The sequence below is a fragment of the Pelecanus crispus genome, chromosome 2, assembly GCF_030463565.1.
Source record: "Pelecanus crispus isolate bPelCri1 chromosome 2, bPelCri1.pri, whole genome shotgun sequence".
Lineage (NCBI taxonomy): Eukaryota > Metazoa > Chordata > Aves > Pelecaniformes > Pelecanidae > Pelecanus > Pelecanus crispus.
Window position 1 is genome coordinate 112,766,987 of NC_134644.1, and position 18,300 is coordinate 112,785,286.

General features: G+C 37.1%; 1 protein-coding gene across 1 annotated transcript in view; it reads right to left on the bottom strand.

Moving 5' to 3' along the window:
- CCDC102B (coiled-coil domain containing 102B) overlaps nucleotides 1-18,300 on the bottom strand; it is a 166,229-nt gene that overhangs the window by 111,632 nt on the left and 36,297 nt on the right. The window contains exon 4 of the mRNA XM_075706530.1: nucleotides 13,203-13,412. Within this exon, the coding sequence (XP_075562645.1) occupies nucleotides 13,203-13,412 (210 nt within the window). The remainder of the gene's footprint in view (nucleotides 1-13,202; nucleotides 13,413-18,300) is intronic.

Sequence of the window (18,300 nt, forward strand, 5' to 3'; positions counted from 1 at the left end):
TATTTAATTCTAGGACCTTATGTTCTTTCTCTTTCTCTTCATAGCATATTTTCCTCAAAACTTCAGATTTATGGAGTTGATATTTTCTAAATCATAAAGATTATTCTTGTATGTAAAACCAAGAAAACTTCTTAATTAGATTTAGGAAGTCCCAATAAGGCCAATGGGAAAAAAAGTTTACTTGCAACACAGCCATCAGTTTCTGAAACAAATAGAAGCATCAATAGCTTTCTCACCTAATCACTGCAGCCAGATTGATTTTTCAGAAGGCAGACTATTATGTATGTGTGAGTACCATGACCTTTCAGATTTTATCAACAATATACTTCATGTAAATTGATCCATCTTATACCACTGAAGCCAGGGATGCAGAACTGCCAAAAGCATTCACTTCTGCTTAGTTAGCTGTAAATATAACTTCTCATGAAAAAGGGGCTTCTTCAATCATGGTATGTGACTTCTGTATGTCATGTGATGAGATGTAAATGTCTAAGACAATTCAGAACTGCAGATACCTTTACACCTAGTAATCATAAAACTACGAGAGTGTGAATGTAGAGTAACCGATTTAAACTTAATCAGTTCTAGTCCATTAGACTTGGTAAAAGATATTTCCACTCAACTATGCAGGAACCCGTTACAGTCATTTCCATTTGAAGGTCAGGAATCGCCAGTGTTGAACTTCAACAGGACATGAAAGTTGTTAATCAATTAATTTATCAGAACAACTAGCAATCACAAAACAATACTAAAAAACAGATCATATTTATTCATTCTGAAGACAAAAGGAACTTAATATCTTGGTGAATTAGACTAGACTGGGTTGAACCTCTCCCTGTTCTGCTGCTTTGTAGCCACTTAGCCATGCTCTAATGCTGATACAGTCATTTGATACTAAGTATGGAATGTCAGGGCTCTAAGGGCATCCTCCTCTTCCTGAGATTTGTCTGCCTGGTTTCAGGGCCAATTTAGAGATAGCGTAGCTGAGGGCATGCCCCTAGTCCCCTCTTAGAAAGGACCTTCAGTAAAGCACTTCCAGAAAGCTCTGCCGGAAACCAAAAGCAAGGGCTGCTCTTCCCTGCCCTGGGAGCTTTTAAGCTGAGGCTCTCCCATGAGCCTTGCCTGAGCTCCAGCATCAGCTGCATCAGAGTCACTATGGACTTGCTTGATGATCTGGACTTAGCAGCTGACCCTGGATGCCGCCACCAGACCTACTCTCTTTGCTTCCTCAGGTGCTGTGGGACTGGGTAAGGTCTCTGCCTCTCCTGGCCTTGGTCACATGCTCAGCTCCTGGCTCCCCTTCCTTTAGGGAATGGGTGCCCCTCTGACATATTGGGGTAGAGGCCAATGTACTGATTTTGACAATGATACCAAAATTACAGTAGTATGACATAAGAGGAATTCTGGTTTCCAAATACTTATAGCCACAATGTATCTATACAACATTGGTAAAAAAAAGCAGTCTCCATGGACTGCTGAATTACAAACACCTCTTGCAAACACTACAATGACAGAAAAATATTTGCTGGGCAGCTTTCTGAAAGCTTTCTACAACCTTGCTCAGGCAAGGTATGCAATAGTGTATTAAATATGGTACACTATTTGTTACTAAAATGAAATCTCCTTCCAACATGGTTGCCACTCATTTGCATTACACATTTGGTAATATTAAAATAAATCTCCTTGGTAAGACACATGGCTTGAAGTAAGTAACCAAACAAGGTCAACTATTTGAAAGAAGCACAGAAGAAAGATGCAAAAAGGAAAGTGAAAGCAAAACAGAATGAATCGGTGAGTGAGAAAATGTGTGTAACACAAGCTGAGAGCTATACAATACAGCAATCACCCCAAATATCCCAATTAGAAACTGGGTAAACCAGTACTTATTTTAGTATCTATGGGTTCCTGCTAAATGACTTCTTGATTGATATTTCTGACAATAGACAAAAGCAAAAATAACAATGAGGGTTATTTATTTTCCTTTGCAATTATGTTATATGACAACACAGATTAACAATGTCTTGAAATTTATTTTTTAACATATCCACTTTTCAACTGTAATTAAACAGAGAGACTAGAAATATTAAACATTCTTCACTTACAAAAAAAAAAAAAAAAAAAAAAGAGTAATTTCTTCCACAATGTTTCTGCATTAAGAAGGGCAGATGTAGGGTACAACTTTGTCTTTTAAGGAACCACCTTTATCATCATCAAGTATTAAATAAAATTCTGGTTAAAGAATTTAAAAAAAAAAAGAAAAGAAAATCAAACAGAAAAAAAAAGAATTTTAACTTCAGATAGAGAAATAACTTTGGTTTTCTTACATCAACTATTATTTTTCTTCCTCACAAATTTTCTGAAACAGAGAAAGACAGAGAGGTCAATATCCCTAAACTGAGAAAAGCAAAGCATACAGGAAGTGATGGGGTCAGACAAGAGGTGTTCAGATTATAAACAAATGTTTATGCCATGTGGGGACTATCTGTCTCCAGTGTACACAAACGACAGGGGTTGTTTTTAAGCAATCTGTTGACAAATTGACTTTATCTAATAACAAAATCAAAGCTGTTATTTCTGTCATCTCCTTTGGCACAAGACTTTTTTTTTTTTTAATGCAATTCTTAAGCTTTGGGGTGTTTTGTTTTGTTTAATTTTAAATGAAGTTTCAGTAAAGAAATATACCCTCTGAAAAACATGGAAATAAAAATGGTAATATAATGAAAAGACAATGTTCTGTAACTAACAGCTTAACCAGAATTGCATAGACTAAGTGTCTCTGACACTAACTCAAATGAGTACCAAAGGCAAATGTTGAACCAAAATCAGACTACTTCAAATATAGATTTCTCTTTTACACTTCCCATATACTGGGACAGATAAACAAACAAAAAACAAACAAACAAACAAAAAAAAGGAACCAGAAACATTATGAGGCTTTACACAGAGACAGGTTTTCTATGCAAACTTGGCTAAAAGGATTAGAAAGTCAGAGGGCATTTTGAGGACAACTGAGCCCACGGTCTCCTCAATGAACATAACAATCCAAGACAGCTGTCCTGAAAACAATGCAGTATGCATAGCAGAGCAATACAAAGTACAAGATATTCCAAGCATCTACTGCTGGCTGCTTAAAGAACCAAAATTTCCAAAGTTAGTAAGAAATATCACAAAATACAGTTCAAGCCCATGAGTACACATTTTTAAGAGGAATACTGCTGAAGAACAATCCTTTCCTCTCTTTTTCCAAGACTATTAAAAGATGTCCAAAATTGAAGGCTGAATTCCTGAATTAACCTCTCTTGGTTTTTTAAATTTATTTTATTTTTCTTAAAAAGGAATTTGTCAACAAGCGAATTTGAAAGTCTGCTACTTCAAAGAAGTCCAAAGTCAGAAGTTAATCAGAAGAACTAATATCAAATATGCAGTAACTGCAAGAAGTACCTTGTCAGCTGAGACAAGTTTACAGACATTCCACATAGGACCAAAGTTTCTACCTAACTGAAAAGTTTAATCACTGAAACTGTCAGATTTGACAGGATGAATTTAAAGGAATGAAACTTGAACTGACCATCAACACACTTTGATACATACACCCCCCCTTACCAACTGACAACTTAATCACGAGATTAAAAAAAAAGGGAAAATACCCGACCTTCTGTCAACAGCAATAATGTAAAGAACATATTTCAGGAATGAATGAAATAGTTGAGGAAAATAAACAGAGTTAGAATCATGAAATCATTTACATTGGAAAAGACATTTAAGACCATCGAATCCAACTGTAAACCTAACACTGCCAAGTCCACCACTAAACCATGTCCCTAAGCGCCACATCTACACGTCTTTTAAATACCTCCAGGGATGGTGACTCAACCACTTCCCTGGGCAGCCTGTTCCAATGCTTGATAATCCTTTCAGTGAAGAAATTTTTCCTAATATCTAATTTAAACTTCCCCTGGCACAACTTGAGGCCATTTCCTCTCTCTTATTATTAAAGAATTAAAGAAGAACTGAATATTCTTTTTATCACAGATTTTGGGGAGTAGTCTGAAAACACATTCAAGTCTCAGAATAGGGCAGAAAAATGTTAAATTGATTTCTCATACGTATATTCTGGGGTGGAGTCTACTTTATTTATTTCACAGAGGGAACTATATAAAATATTGTATCACATGATATATTATAACTAGCTGTTTACAAAGGGGAGAAATAGAAAAGATCTTAAAATCTGGCAGTCTTTTTGAAAAGATATAACAAGGCAGGCCAAACAGGATATGAGGAACATCTTGCAGAAGTTATAAGAACTATTATTAATCCTTTTTCTAACAAATCACAAGAAACATGATGGTCTGTTAACCATTACACAATCAATAGGAAAAATGAAGGAAACAAGAGCTACTTTAATTTCCTCTATATTAACATAGGAGAAGCATAGAAATAATCCCATGCCTGTGTTTTATATATGGGCTACATCATAAGATCTGTCTCAAACTGAACATTGTCATGAAACAACCAGACAAAATGGATAGTTAAAAACCCCTGGGAACAGATACCACTCATTAAAGAATTCAGAAGGCTTAGAAAACAGCTAACATGATAACATTTTTTAAAATGCTTTAAGAGGGGATCAAAAAACCCCAAAGATCTCAGGAAAGCTGACATTCTTAATTACAAATAAGATGACACATGGACAAATATGATATACTGAAGAAGAATCAAAATATTTTTTGTGCAAGAAAACTTTGGTCTTACAAATCTATTTCAGTTTTCTGAATGAGTCAATACATTGACTCTGCTGGGTCACAGGTCTAGGCAGGCCTTCAAAAGGCATTTAACAAAAGCCTTCCACAATGATTCTTATAGAAACTTAGCTGACTTTGAAAAAGAAAATGCCCTCACATGCTGGAATACCTAGTTATTAGGAAAAAATAAGGGAGAAGGGACAAGAAGAGAGGAATAAATGACCAGTTTCCATGCTGTAGGAAGATCATATCAGTAGACACCCAAAGGGAACAATGCTTGGCTTTTGCCACAGGGAAAAATAAATCAAAATTATTTAGGAAGCTTAGTAAACTATCATATTGAGATATTCATGCTGTTAAACCTATTTTATGAAAGTTACAGGCCAATACTACATATGTACCCTAAAGTGAAATCAAAATCTTGTCCTAATTAAGAAAAAATGCAAAATAAAATAGCTGATTATACACATAGATTAGCAAAGCCTATAGTTTTTCTGGATTTTGTCATTGCTATAAAATGTGTAATTCAAAATTTTTATACAATCCTTGAAAATTTTATCACTACAATTTACATACATATTCAAGAAGTTAGAAAATAGGAGATAAAATATTAAACTTAAATGAAAAATTTGAAGCATACTAGTACTCTTAAAGTTATGCCACTAGTCATGTGCAAATGACAGATTCATTTCTAAATGTGGTCTTTGACCTTCAGCTTCTTCTTGTCAGGAATTCTGAATTAAATATTTTTGAAACTGGAAACAAGTTGGTGAGGAATGTACAGAGTGCTGAGTGTTGTTCCATGCTAGTTTGTAATCTAGTAGGTTTTTTCCTTGTTATTATTAAACAGCAGCATAATTTGCTAGAGGAAATGAACAGATCTGTAAAAGTCTCTTTTTAATTGTTTTTAGCTGTACACTTTAGTGCGTTTTCTAAGGAATTGAAATAGGCATTTCGCCCGAAAAGTAATTAGGAAAAAAATCATATAAAAACAACTGTATCCCACGTGGTAATTCTGACAAAACATATTGCTTTTTAAAAATCCACTAAGAGAGAAAACTGTGTAGCCAGTACTACTTTACCGTCACAATAACCAGCCCCAGAGGTTTGCATTGAAACAAAGATGATTCTCCACTGGATGAACAGTGCTAAGTGAAGTATCAAAGTGTTTAACAACAATACCATAATTATGTCTTCTCTTGAGTTTTGTTCTGATGAAGAGTAAAAAATATATTAAAAACTCAATCCAAGAGACCTGTGACACAAGTCCAAGAATGAAACACATAGCAATTAGTATAAGCCCTTACTATTCAAATTTCTCCCACACCATCCAGGCAAATTATAAAATTCCTCCTCTGTACTGCGGTGCCTCCTTGAACCACCTCTGGCAGGTGACATGCATTTAGAGAGTGGGTAGACAGATCACTGCCTACTGCAATCACTGCTGACACGGAGCTAATTTGCGTCTCTCTTTGTGTTTGGCCATATTCGCACCAGTAAGGCAGCACAGCAGAAGTTGGTAAGTCGACTACAGCAGCAGGTGCTGAGGCCCATGCACAAACACAAGAGCCTAGGTTTTGCCTGTTCCTACGGCCCTTAATCCACATGCAGTATAAGGCCATCCCAAAAACTGCAACTGCTCCAGCCCTGTCCACTCCCTTAGGGCTTGGAGCAAGGATTGTGACTACCTGAAGCAGAGCTTCCCACATAGTTTCCTTCCGAAGGAATTAAGTGTGCACAAAATCACTCTGAGCTAAGGCAATACCAATTTAAGGGGGAATGATGAAGGAATCTGCCTTAAAGCCACATTACTTCTTTGAACCAAAATGATAAAGTATGTTAATGCAGCTCCAGCATTTGTCACCTTATCTCATTCCATTTATTTTTCTCAACCACTTCTTAAACTTTATTTCACAACTGTACTTGTAGATACCGTTCTAGTTAATAATTTGCGGCAAGTTTGTATGGATCTTAGAGTAATAAGGCTGCTGTTAAAAGGGTTCTGCAGTGGTGCGTTAACCTTGGCTGGCTGCCAGGTGCCCACCAAGCCGCTCTCTCACTCCCTCACCTCAGCAGGACAGGGGGAGAAAACAAGATGAAAAACCTCATGGGTCAAGATAAAGGAAGTTTAATGAAAAAAACCAAAGGCCGCATACGGAAGCAAAGCAAAAAAAAAAAAAAAAAAAAACCCAAACAAAAAAACCCCTTAAGTAGAAATGAAAAATAGCTGGTAATATTTTTCTCTGAAACATGAAGAAACAGAACCTTATGATGCTGCCAGTTTAAAAACTGTGGTATTTGTAGTTACCTTTCTTGGGAATCAAGTATGTAGCCATTACTTCCATGAATTTACAGTGTTTTTTTCCCTTCAGTTCATACACCCAATACTTCAATCACTTTGAAATCTTTGCCATATAATTGCATACCAAGACAGATTACAGCATATGTACTTTGGTAATCTGTTTCAAACAGTTGCTTAATCTATAGAGAAAGGAAGAAAAAGATACTATCTTGATAATAAATCTGGAAGTGAGTACAAGCATGTTGTAACATCTTCCTTAGAGATGCACAGAAACAGAGCATATTTGTTTTGAAATTTTTGGTTTTGATTTTTCTAGATCTTAAAATAGGAATGATTGAACTTTGATTCCTTATTCAACTAAGAAAACAGATTTAGGGAGCAGTAATTTAGTCTCAGAGCCTTTACTGGTGTTCTTTAGTTAAAGTTAGGAAGCATGTCATTCACATTGCAACTATGGTTTAGCGGTGGACTTGTCAGTGTCAGGTTTGAGGTTGGACTCAATGATCTTAAAGGTCTTTTCCAACCTAAATGACGCTATAATTCTATTCCCATGCCAGAAGTTTGTATCCATAAAAATTAGAGTTTACACAGATTTCTCAGTGATACTGTGAAATTACAAAGACTTTGTAACTACAGCAGGATAACTAGTTTCTTCCGTATAAGAAACACATCATCAAATTTCTCATTTTATAATTAGGAGGAAGAAACACCCCTTTCACATCTTTTGTCTAAGGAAAAGAAGAGAATGGACATTGTCCCTCTATGTTGAAAATATGAAGAAAACCAATCTCATTGAAGTTGCTGTCGTAAAAATGACTCTTTGCCTATAAAGTGAGGAACACATCCACCCACCTCTGACACTGTAGTGGAAGGGCCTCGGCTGGCTTCCAGATGCCCACCCAGCTGCTCTCTCACTCCCCCACCCCAGGACAGGGGAAGAAAATAAGACATACAGGCTCATGGATTGAGTTAAATTACTTTCACAAGAAAAACCAACTCAGCTTGGGGAAAATTAATTTAATGTATCACTAATTAAAAATAGGGTAGGATGGTGAGAGACAAAGATGAAAGTAAAAACATCTTATTTCCCCCTCACCCTTCTTCCTAGGCGCAACGTCACTCTGTCACTCCTGACTCCTCTACCTCCTCCCTCTGCACCAGAGGCACAGGGAGATGGGGAATGGCAGGCTATGGGTCAGTCCATAACGGCTCCTCCCTGCCACTCCTTCCTCCGCACTCTGTTCTGCTGCTCCAGCATGGGATACAGTCCTCCATGAACTGCTCCAGCATGGGTCCTTCCCACAGGCTACAGTTCTTCAAGAACTGCTTCAGAGTGGGTGCTTTCCATGGGGCAAGTCTTTCAGGAACAGACTGCTCCAGCATGGGTCCTGCAACTTCTGACAGGAGCCTGCTCCTGCATGGGCTCTCCACAGGCTGCAACTTCCTTTAGGGCATGTTCATTTGCTGTGGCATGGGGTCCTCCATGGGCTGCAGTATGGATATCTGTTCCACCATGGTTCTCCATGGGCTGCAGGGGGACAACCTTTTTCACCATGGTCTTCTCCATGGCCTGCAGGGGAAAGTGCTTCAGTGCCTGGAGCACCTTCTCCCCTCCTTCTCTGGTCTTGATGTCTGTAGGGCTTTTTCTCTCATATTTTTTCCTCACTCCTCCTTAGCATTGCTGCCCAGTGCTTTTACTGTATCTTAAATATATTTTCACAGAGGTGCCACCAGCACCACTGATGTGCTCAACTTTGGCCAGTGGTAGGCTCCTTTTGGAACCAGGTGGAACCAGTTATGTCTGGCACAAGGTAGCTCCTGTTCTCTTCTCACAGAGGCCGCCCCTGCAGCCACCCCGCTACCAAAACCTTGCTATGTAAACCCAATACAGACAATTTTTCAAATTATTTGCATAAAAAATTGAGTGCTTCCTACTTTTGAAAAATCAGACCTAAAATTTTGATGATTTAAAAACCATCTTGCTAGGTAATGTTAAACTAAAATGGTTTCACCTTAAAAATACATGTTGTCCATCATTCCATCTTTGAAAATCTATGGAATTTTTTCCTAAGAACATTATAACCTTATCATATTAAAGATGAAAATTAAACTTTTAAAAAAATTAATCGATGCATCTACAAACTCCACAGTTTACCATTTTGCACTTAGATTCTGTACAAGTCTGCTACAAAATATACTAAATTAATCAAATATTTAATAACCAGTTATTTACTATAATAGTTAGAGATAATACAAAAAAACCCCTAGTTATTATTCCTCAAAATTAATTTATACATTTGTTTCAAGGTCATATTCACAGATGAAATAGAAAATCTTTCCATAAACAGCATGTTTTTGGTATTGATCTATACCATCAACAAGTGTGTGTTTCTTCATTTTATCCCTTCCTAGATGAACCAGTTAGATCCATTTAATATTTGTCACCATGCTATTTGTCAAATAATACAGCTATTAATTGAAACGGTATTCTCCATTCCAAGAAGTAAAATCGATAAAACCGCATAGTAACAATGTCTGATCTCAATTGTTTCATCAATTCTGCTCATCTTGTACAACAGAAGTTAACCTTTCAAAAACTGCATATGGAAACATTTTAAACCAACATATTGCCAGCTAAGACTAATATTAAGGACTCACATTTTGTGCAAAACATAACCGTTAACTTTTGTGTTCAGAACTTCAATTTCCATGATTTACTACCGTAAGTGGCAAGAGACTGCACAAATTCTATATCCTGTGGAGTTATACATATTAAAGGGTAAGATAATTAAGTGTCAACATGAAATCATTTAGACAAGGACATTAAGGAAGGACTTCATGTCTGTATTTTGATACCATTTTTAATTTTACTAAAACTGTTGTTAAAGAAAAAATATTGTCATTATTTTTTTTTAACCTTTAAAAGTATAAATCAGCCATACATCAATTAATAACACTGTATATTGTTCTAAACAACTACAATGGATGTACCAAATCATCTCATAAATCCAGGTTTTGGAGAAGCTAGGGTGTTAGGCAACCGTGTGTTGCTCTGGAATTCATTCCATAACACATTACCTATATCCTTTGTGTCTACTTCTAAGCCCTAATCATTCAGATTAAGATGCACAAAGATCTTTAGACAGCTGTGGTTTCAATCTTGCATATGCTCCCCTTTGCTAACCTAAATATCTGTCACCCATATTTTACAGAAATCATCCTTCTGCACTCTTCTAACCCTGCATATAACAAGTTATTTTATTTGAACTCAAACTACCACCCCAGAAAAAAAGGCTCCTGAATCAGAAGTGAAAGCCATTCTTTCCAGGTTATTGATGGTATTACAGCAAGTTAGATAGGGACAGTCTCAGAAATTAGAAAGGCTCAACAGCAACATTTGGGTTTCTCTACATAAGAACAGACAAGTTCCACCTAAGATATAACTTGAGTTAGGCAGGAATCTTTGAAAAAGCCACTCTCTTCTTCCTTAATTCTTGTTTTTCATTTAATGGCAGCAACAAAATTAAAGAATATGCAAACTAACTCTACAAATCCCTGTCTTCTCCACATATGGCTGGCCAGGTCTCCAATGCCATGGCTGATTTGGAGATGAACTCTTTGTAGAGTAATTTTTCTCAGATGGCTGTTTCTATCTTACTAACTTTTTGCTACTGTGAAGAGCTCATTGAGGCAATAAGGGTTTAGCACATTCCTTCTTTCCTCTAATACTGTTGACCTTTAATTTTACTCATGTTGTCAGCATGGTTTTGTTGTCACAGAAGAATGCTTATGGTGCTGCTCTGTCTGCAGCCAGAGACCAGGAGCCCTGGAGACAGTGAGCAAGTATGATTAGGATACTATGGCAGGCCCTGGCAAGGCGTCCTGGCTGGAAACGCTGCTGAAGACTACAGGACTGCTCAACCTTGGTAGTAATACACCACCGGGCATGGTTCCCAGCCCAAGCTGAAGAAACTTCTCCTGGCATAGCAGATGCCTCAATTCACAGCACTGGATGGAAAATGCTCCCATCAAGGTCATGCTATCTCCCCCTGAGGCTGGGGCGGGCAGAGGCAATATCCTTGCCTGTAGATGATATGGTCCAATCAAGGAGCTCTGTCACCAAGATGAAGGAAGGGGACAACAGGAACCTTATGAAATTCAGCAGTGACAAAGTCCTGCACCTGGGAAGGAAGAGTCCCTTGCAGCAATAGAGGAGTGGTGTTTTTTTCAAAGTAGCTGTTGCTTGCAGACTGGCTGGGCATCAGTCTGCTGGTGGTGTGTGACTGCTTTTGCATCATTTCATGTTTTTTCTTTTTTTTATCCTTCACTTACTAAACTGTCTTTATCTCAACCCACGAGATTTTTCTCAGTTTTGGCCTTCCAATTCTCTCCCCATCCTACTGTTGGGGAGTGAATGAGGACTGGGTGGGAGCTCACCTGCCAGTTGGGGTCAACCCATCACAAACAGGCTGCCCAGAGAGGTTGTGCAGTCCTGGAGGTTTTTGAGACCCCACTGGACAAAGCCTTGAACTACCTGGTCTGACCTCAGAGCCGACCTTGCTTTGAGCAGAAGGTTGGACTGAAGATCTCCTGGTGTCCATTCCAGCCTGACTTGTTCTGTGATCCCATGATTTGCAGTTCTTGTGAATCAGAGATAGAAAAAGCTGCAATTAAATGAGTTCCCACCCTACTCTTTTAGTGATAACTGTTACCAATCCACCAGATGATGGATTACATAGCTTCAGCTGACACTAAAATACAATTTTTAATTTTCTCCTTTAAAATGATAATCAATAGTTTTGAATACAATCTTATCCTAAAATCATCAGTATGAAAAGGCAAACACTTTCATGACAAGGAAACAGAGATGACTGGGATCTGTCTCCACCTTTTGACTTCGATAAAAAGATGTGAACTTGTGTCAGTTAGAGGTGTGATACTGACAGAGCTGATCACAGGTGTCTAATATTCTATGTAAGTAACATTTTAAAAAACAAACAAACAAAAAAACCCAACACATCCATATAACTAAAAGATATTTGAAATACAATAACATGCCTTAGCAAAAAAAGATCTCTCTGGCCACATCTCCAACCTCAAATTACTTGCATTACAAAGAAATCATGAAAACACTGATACGATATGGTATAACATGATGTGATATGACAGGATATGATAAAATAAATACCAGTAAAGAAAAAATCCAAAACAGGTGTTTGTTATGTAACATACTTTATAGCGGTAAGCTATATGCGTGAATTGCAATTTGCTGTTCCTGAGCCATCACAGAAATATAGAAAAATCATATAATTACATTTAAAAGCAGATCTCAAGTACAGAACTTTCTCTTAATCTTTCCCAAGAGAAATTACCGAGTGTAACTATACCCCAAATCTGGTCCTAGTTACTCAGACTGCCATTATTCAACAGTAAATGCACATAAATGACATTAAATTATTTCTTATTTACGCAAATAAGAATGGTACTGTTTCACACTGCCCAACAAGTATGTGCATTTACTGATTGGTTGGGGTTTGGGGTTTGTTTTTTTTTTTTTGCTTTGTCTTACACAGCTTTCAGAGTCTCAATGAAAGTGGGAGCCTTCTGGATTACTACTTAATTATTGGCATAGAGAACATAAACCAAAAGAAATACCCACAGCTAAGAGCCTCTGAATAATTTATCACATCTTTTTAGCAGTACAGTAAGGTTTAAAAGTGAACGGATCTTTAGAGGAACAGAAAATAAGAAATAAGGCTCTTTCTTCAGTTCTCGCGTCCCTAAGAAGAGATTCAATATTCAGCAAGACAGAGAAATGATTTGTCTCACAGCTTTTTTTGCTTTGACCTTCATCAGGACTCCGTAGCTACCAAAGCTTACTTAATCTTTCCTGTTACGCCCAGTCTTCATTTTTGCTCCCTAGTCTTGTCAGACTTGTCATTTCCCCCTGCTCCTTTTAAAAATGAAAATATATTTCTTTCTGTTTCCGTACCCTACAGAAATTCAAAGTCACTGAGTTCTAATTGTTCAGGTCTGAAATGCAGACAGGGCTGTTCTGTATTGCAGAAGCCTTGTTGTAGGGACACATTTTGACATCATGAAATAGTAATTCTTTTTGGTAATACTCTTCAAGTAATCAAACTAAGCAATGCACATACCTTATTTTTAACCAGCAGCTTACTTTGTGCATTTCGATGATCACAACTTGACTTAGTTAGTGTTGCTTTGTTTTTCATCTCCAGAAGTCCCTGAATTTCTTTTATCTGCAACTTCAATCTTCTGTTCTCTTCTTCCAAACTTTGCTTTTCTCCTTCAAGTCTCTCCCTCTTTCCCCATTCAGAGGTACTCTCAAACTGCAGTCTTTCCAACTGGAAAGGTGTTGGGGGAAGAACAACAGAAAGAGAGAAAAATAAAGAGGAATAATATGATTAAAAATGCCATTAGTCTCACCTCAGAGTAAGGTGGGCATCTTAGAAATCGGTCCAAGATAGAAGTTTTCCATGTCTCATAAAGTTAAGTACTTGAATTTGAAAAGAAAAAACCCAAGAGGTACATTAATCATACCTTTACAAAAGTAAAGAATAGGTGATGTTTTAATATAGTAACTGGCAACCAAATCTTATTTCTTTCCCTGTTATTTACGGACAACAGTATTAAAAAACAATTAAAATTTTTTTTTTTTAAATAACACTGAGCCTGATTTTGGTCTGACAGTGTCAAAGTTTACTTTTTATTCCCCAAAAGATGAAAAATCAGCATGCTTTTAGTTATAGTCTGTTTACACTTTAGAATGAGTATAATGAATATTAATTTAACTGAAGAATTTTTAAAGTATGTCTTCAGTACTAGAAACCACTATCCTAATAACCACAGGAAGGATTTTTAAGTTTTCACACTACTCTGTGTCCTGAGGTCACAATTAATAGTCTTAAGGGAAATATTCTCTTTTATGGCCAGTGCTGTAACCTTGATTTAGGATAACCAAGCTTTCTGAATTCATTTATCTAATCCACATATAGGATGAATTAAATAAATCAACAAAACCCCACACTACTAAGTCTTATAAAGTAATTATCTAACAACAGATTTTATTTACTCTTCAGAGACAACTAGACAGAGGTTTTGTCAAGAATGTATGAAATGCTCCTCAGATTTCAAAAGAAAAACTGGTAAAATGAATTTATTTTTATAGCATAAAGCAGGTACTTACCACGTACTAACAGATATTTATCAGAAGATTATTATTGACAAGTACTTACTATTAACAAGTTATTATTAACTGGTACTTATGAAAAGATTAAAAGAGATTAAGATAGATTACAAACTGTGAAAATGAAAGATTCCAGTTCTTTTGACTGAGATGAAAAGAAATGTTAATACATAAGTCAAAATTTAAAAAACTTTACAATTCTCAGTTCTGTGAGAACTAAAATCAATTATTTGATAAAAGTAAAGACTGACAGCACTGCAAGACAGTTCTTCATTGAAGAAACAGGATGTCTGTGCCAACAAGGCTTTGGAAAGAGCCGGAGAGGTGTACTTTTTCACATATTGGTTACTTTTTTTTTTTTAATAATTTTCTGAGAAATAATGAAAAGCTACTGAACATGAAGCAAAGCAAATGAGGTGTTATAACATCAGAGAAATATAATTCAGACCCTGTGAATTGTAACAATGTGATTATCTAGCTAAATCAAATAGTAAACTTGTCTGTTCCCACCTTATTTCTGAGCAAATAAAAACAGTTAGAAAATCTATAAAGTTAAAAAGGCTCATTCAGACTGTCAGAGGAAGGTAGAAATGCCTTTTGAATCTGTCTAGTAAGGACAAAAATCATATTCGATGGAAAATAACAAGAGATGGTTTACTAACAATGATAATATTTTCCCAGATATTTCTCTAGCCGATATTCTATATATGATAAACTAGAGGATTCTCCAAAAGACTGAGTAAATTAGGCAGAAGAAAAAAGCTCCACAAGCTTCATCTCATGATGAAGAACACTAAAAGACAAACAGCAGTGCTGATGTTTCAAAGTTTCCATGTATAAATCGGACCCTGGCCATAAGCTTATCCTTTTGAAAATGAAGTCCATAATGTCCAAAGGCTTACACTATTTAAGTATGGGCACTTTCTGAACGAAAGTTGCATCTAAATACTAAAGTATAATTCTTGGAATAAATAGGAAATGAAAGACAAAAGAACTAAGACATTACAAGAAAATACTTAATTAGCAAATTAATTAGAACCACTTCCAAATTCCATTTCTAAGCCAATTTACATACCTTATGGCAATCACCCGCTGTATGAAATTTAACAAGAGCAAGTGCCGGCTTGTCCACTTGGGTTGGGGTAATCCTGGTTATACAAACAATCTGGGAGACAAGAGGCTGGAGAGCAGCACCACAGAAAGACATCTGGGGTTTTGGTTGATGGCAAGTTGAACGAGTCAACAGTGTGTCCTGGCAGCCAAAAGGGCTAACCATGTCCTGGGATGCATCAAGCACAGTGTAGCTGGCTGGTCGAAGGAGGTGATTGTCCCAGTCTATACTGCACTGGTGTAGCCCTACCTTGAGTACTACATGCCATTTTGTGTGCTTCAATGTAAGAAGAACATCAAACTATTAGACTGTGTCCAGAGGGGGACGACCAAGATGGTGAAAGGTCTCGAGGGCAAGACTTACGAGGATTGGCTGAGGTCACTTGGTTTATTCAGCTTGGAGAAGAGAAGGCTGAGGGGTGACCTCATCACAGTCTACAACTTCCTCAAGGGGGAGGTGCTGATCTCCTCTCTCTGGTGACCAGCAACAGGACATGAGGAAATGGTATGAAGCTGCATCAGGGGAAGTTCAGATTGGACATTAGGAAAAGGTTCTTCACTGAAAGGGTGGTCGGTCACTGGAACAGGCTCCCCAGGAAAGTGGTCATGGCACCAAGCCTGTCAGAGTTCAAGGAGCATCTGGACAACACTCTTAGTCATATGGTTTAGCTGTAGGTAGTCCTGCCAGGACCAGGGAGTTGGATTCTACGACCCTTTTGGGTCTCTTCTAACTTGAGAAGTTCTATGATTCTAAATAGAGAGGATGAGTACCAACTACTTCCCTTAGAAAAGTCAGTTGTCAAGGAGTTAAAAACTGAATGGATTATGTTTAAAGCCTTTTTATTCTGCCAACAAAAGACACTTCGTCAGGCTGTTCCTTCTCATCATGGATTATTTGCTTCCCTTAACAAAGAAAACAACAAGAACAACAAATGAACAACCCTCCACACACAAACACCAGAATTCCTAAAACTTTGTTCAGTCTTAACATCATGGTACACTGTTGGAGGGTACTATTTGGAGAGAACTCTGAAACAGTTCTTAAACCTAAAATGGGCCTTTGATCTAAGATTAGGCAAACTAGCAAGTAAGAAAGAAAGGAATATATTCCTTTCATACTCTGTATCATATTGACAGACTAACTGGGAACTAATTTTAACTTTTTAAATAATTATGTTATTCAGCAGTTGTCTTTGCATTACGAACTTGTTCTTGTATGAAAAGACTTTACGCAGCTACAAAAATACTAGTTTTTGGGGGTGGTCCATCTGGGTAAAGAAAAATACAACAGAGTGAAAAGCCTATGTATTATATATTCATGCTACCTCACAGTCTTTAGAGGTTATTTACCAAGCTAAATACCTTAGAATGTGATAAACATCTCTACTGAGATTAAACAGGGAATCAGGGAAGGATAATTTTGTACCCTTGGGTTTGGGGTTTTTTTGGCATGGTCTACCCACTACTAATAGAGTGCAAGATGTTAACTCCAACACACAAAAGAATGTAAGATGACCACATGTTCCTGATGAGGTCTTTAAACTCTATCCACTGAATTTCTGTACAATAACTGGAAAAGAAGGGATCACATACCTCTATTTAGCACCAAATCTCCCCGCCCCCCCCCCCGCCCCCAAAATTATGGAGATTTATAGTTGTTCAAATACTATCTACTGGATGACAATCACAAAACCAATATTTTTTCTAAATAAATACACAGGCATAATGTCTTACAAGTACCCATGAAAGATTCAGAACACATGAAAGCCCTATGTTCTTACAAAGCACCTGCCAAAAGACACGATGAAAATTTTAAGCCTGAAAGGTCACTTTTTCACAGTGATGAAAATGATCGATACCAACTCATTTTTGGCAGACTTCAAGTAGAGAGAAATCACAAAGCCATCCAAGGTTGAAATTCAGTCAGGCAATTAAGCACAAGAAGACTACCAAACCAAGGCCTGATGTCAAAGATAAACTTACTTATCTCTGTGTCGGTAAAACTTCAATTAATTGTACCCAAGATGTCTACAAGCTCTAATAATGATAAATTTAAATATTAATATACCATATACATAAAGAATTCCATAATAAGGTCAGAAAAAAGTACTAACTTGTACAAAATCATGACTAGACAATTTCGGTAATATTGATTTTACTACAAATCGCTGTCCTGCAAAGTACTAGAACTTATATTTTCTGAAATACTACTTTTCAGAGTGTTAGTAATCAGGGTTGGTTTGTTGTTTATTAGAGTTCTCCCAAACTATACCTTATGGTTATTCCAAATAACACTTTTCATATAATGCTCTCATAGGAAGTATTTGCTCTCTTTTTCCTCTTTGGTAAAGAATGTGCAAAAAAAGTGAGATGCCAGATCCCAACCTTCAAATTTCAAGTTCGAACACCAGCTTCACAAAGTCACCGTGTTTAATTTTGTCACTCCCAGCTAAAAAGATCAACCTTCTCTTCAGTAAACAGAATTTGTCTCCCACAACCGTGCAATGCATTCCTAATCCCACCCACAGCCCAAACCCCCTGTCAGGGCCCTTCCAGCTCTAGGAGTTCAGCTGGCAGCACTCAAGGCCATCTAGCTGATATGAGCTGTTGCAAAGAGCTGGAAGACTCAGCAGAGGGAGGTCTCTATTTTGCCACAGGGCTGCTTTTAATCTGCATATTCCACACCCCATTCTTGACAGAGCTATATTGCAAAGATTTACATATTTGCATTTAAAACAGACAGGAGAGGTTCATACAAATGTAACACAGATTGTAGAAAAGAGCTTTGATATCCCTATCGTCTTATGAGGAACACAGGTATTCCTGAACTGACTAGTCTCCTCCTTCTGTATGAACTTTTCAACATATTTTATCCTGAATCAAATAAAATTAATTATGTCTGAAGTTATATATTTTAACTCATTTAGTGGAAAACT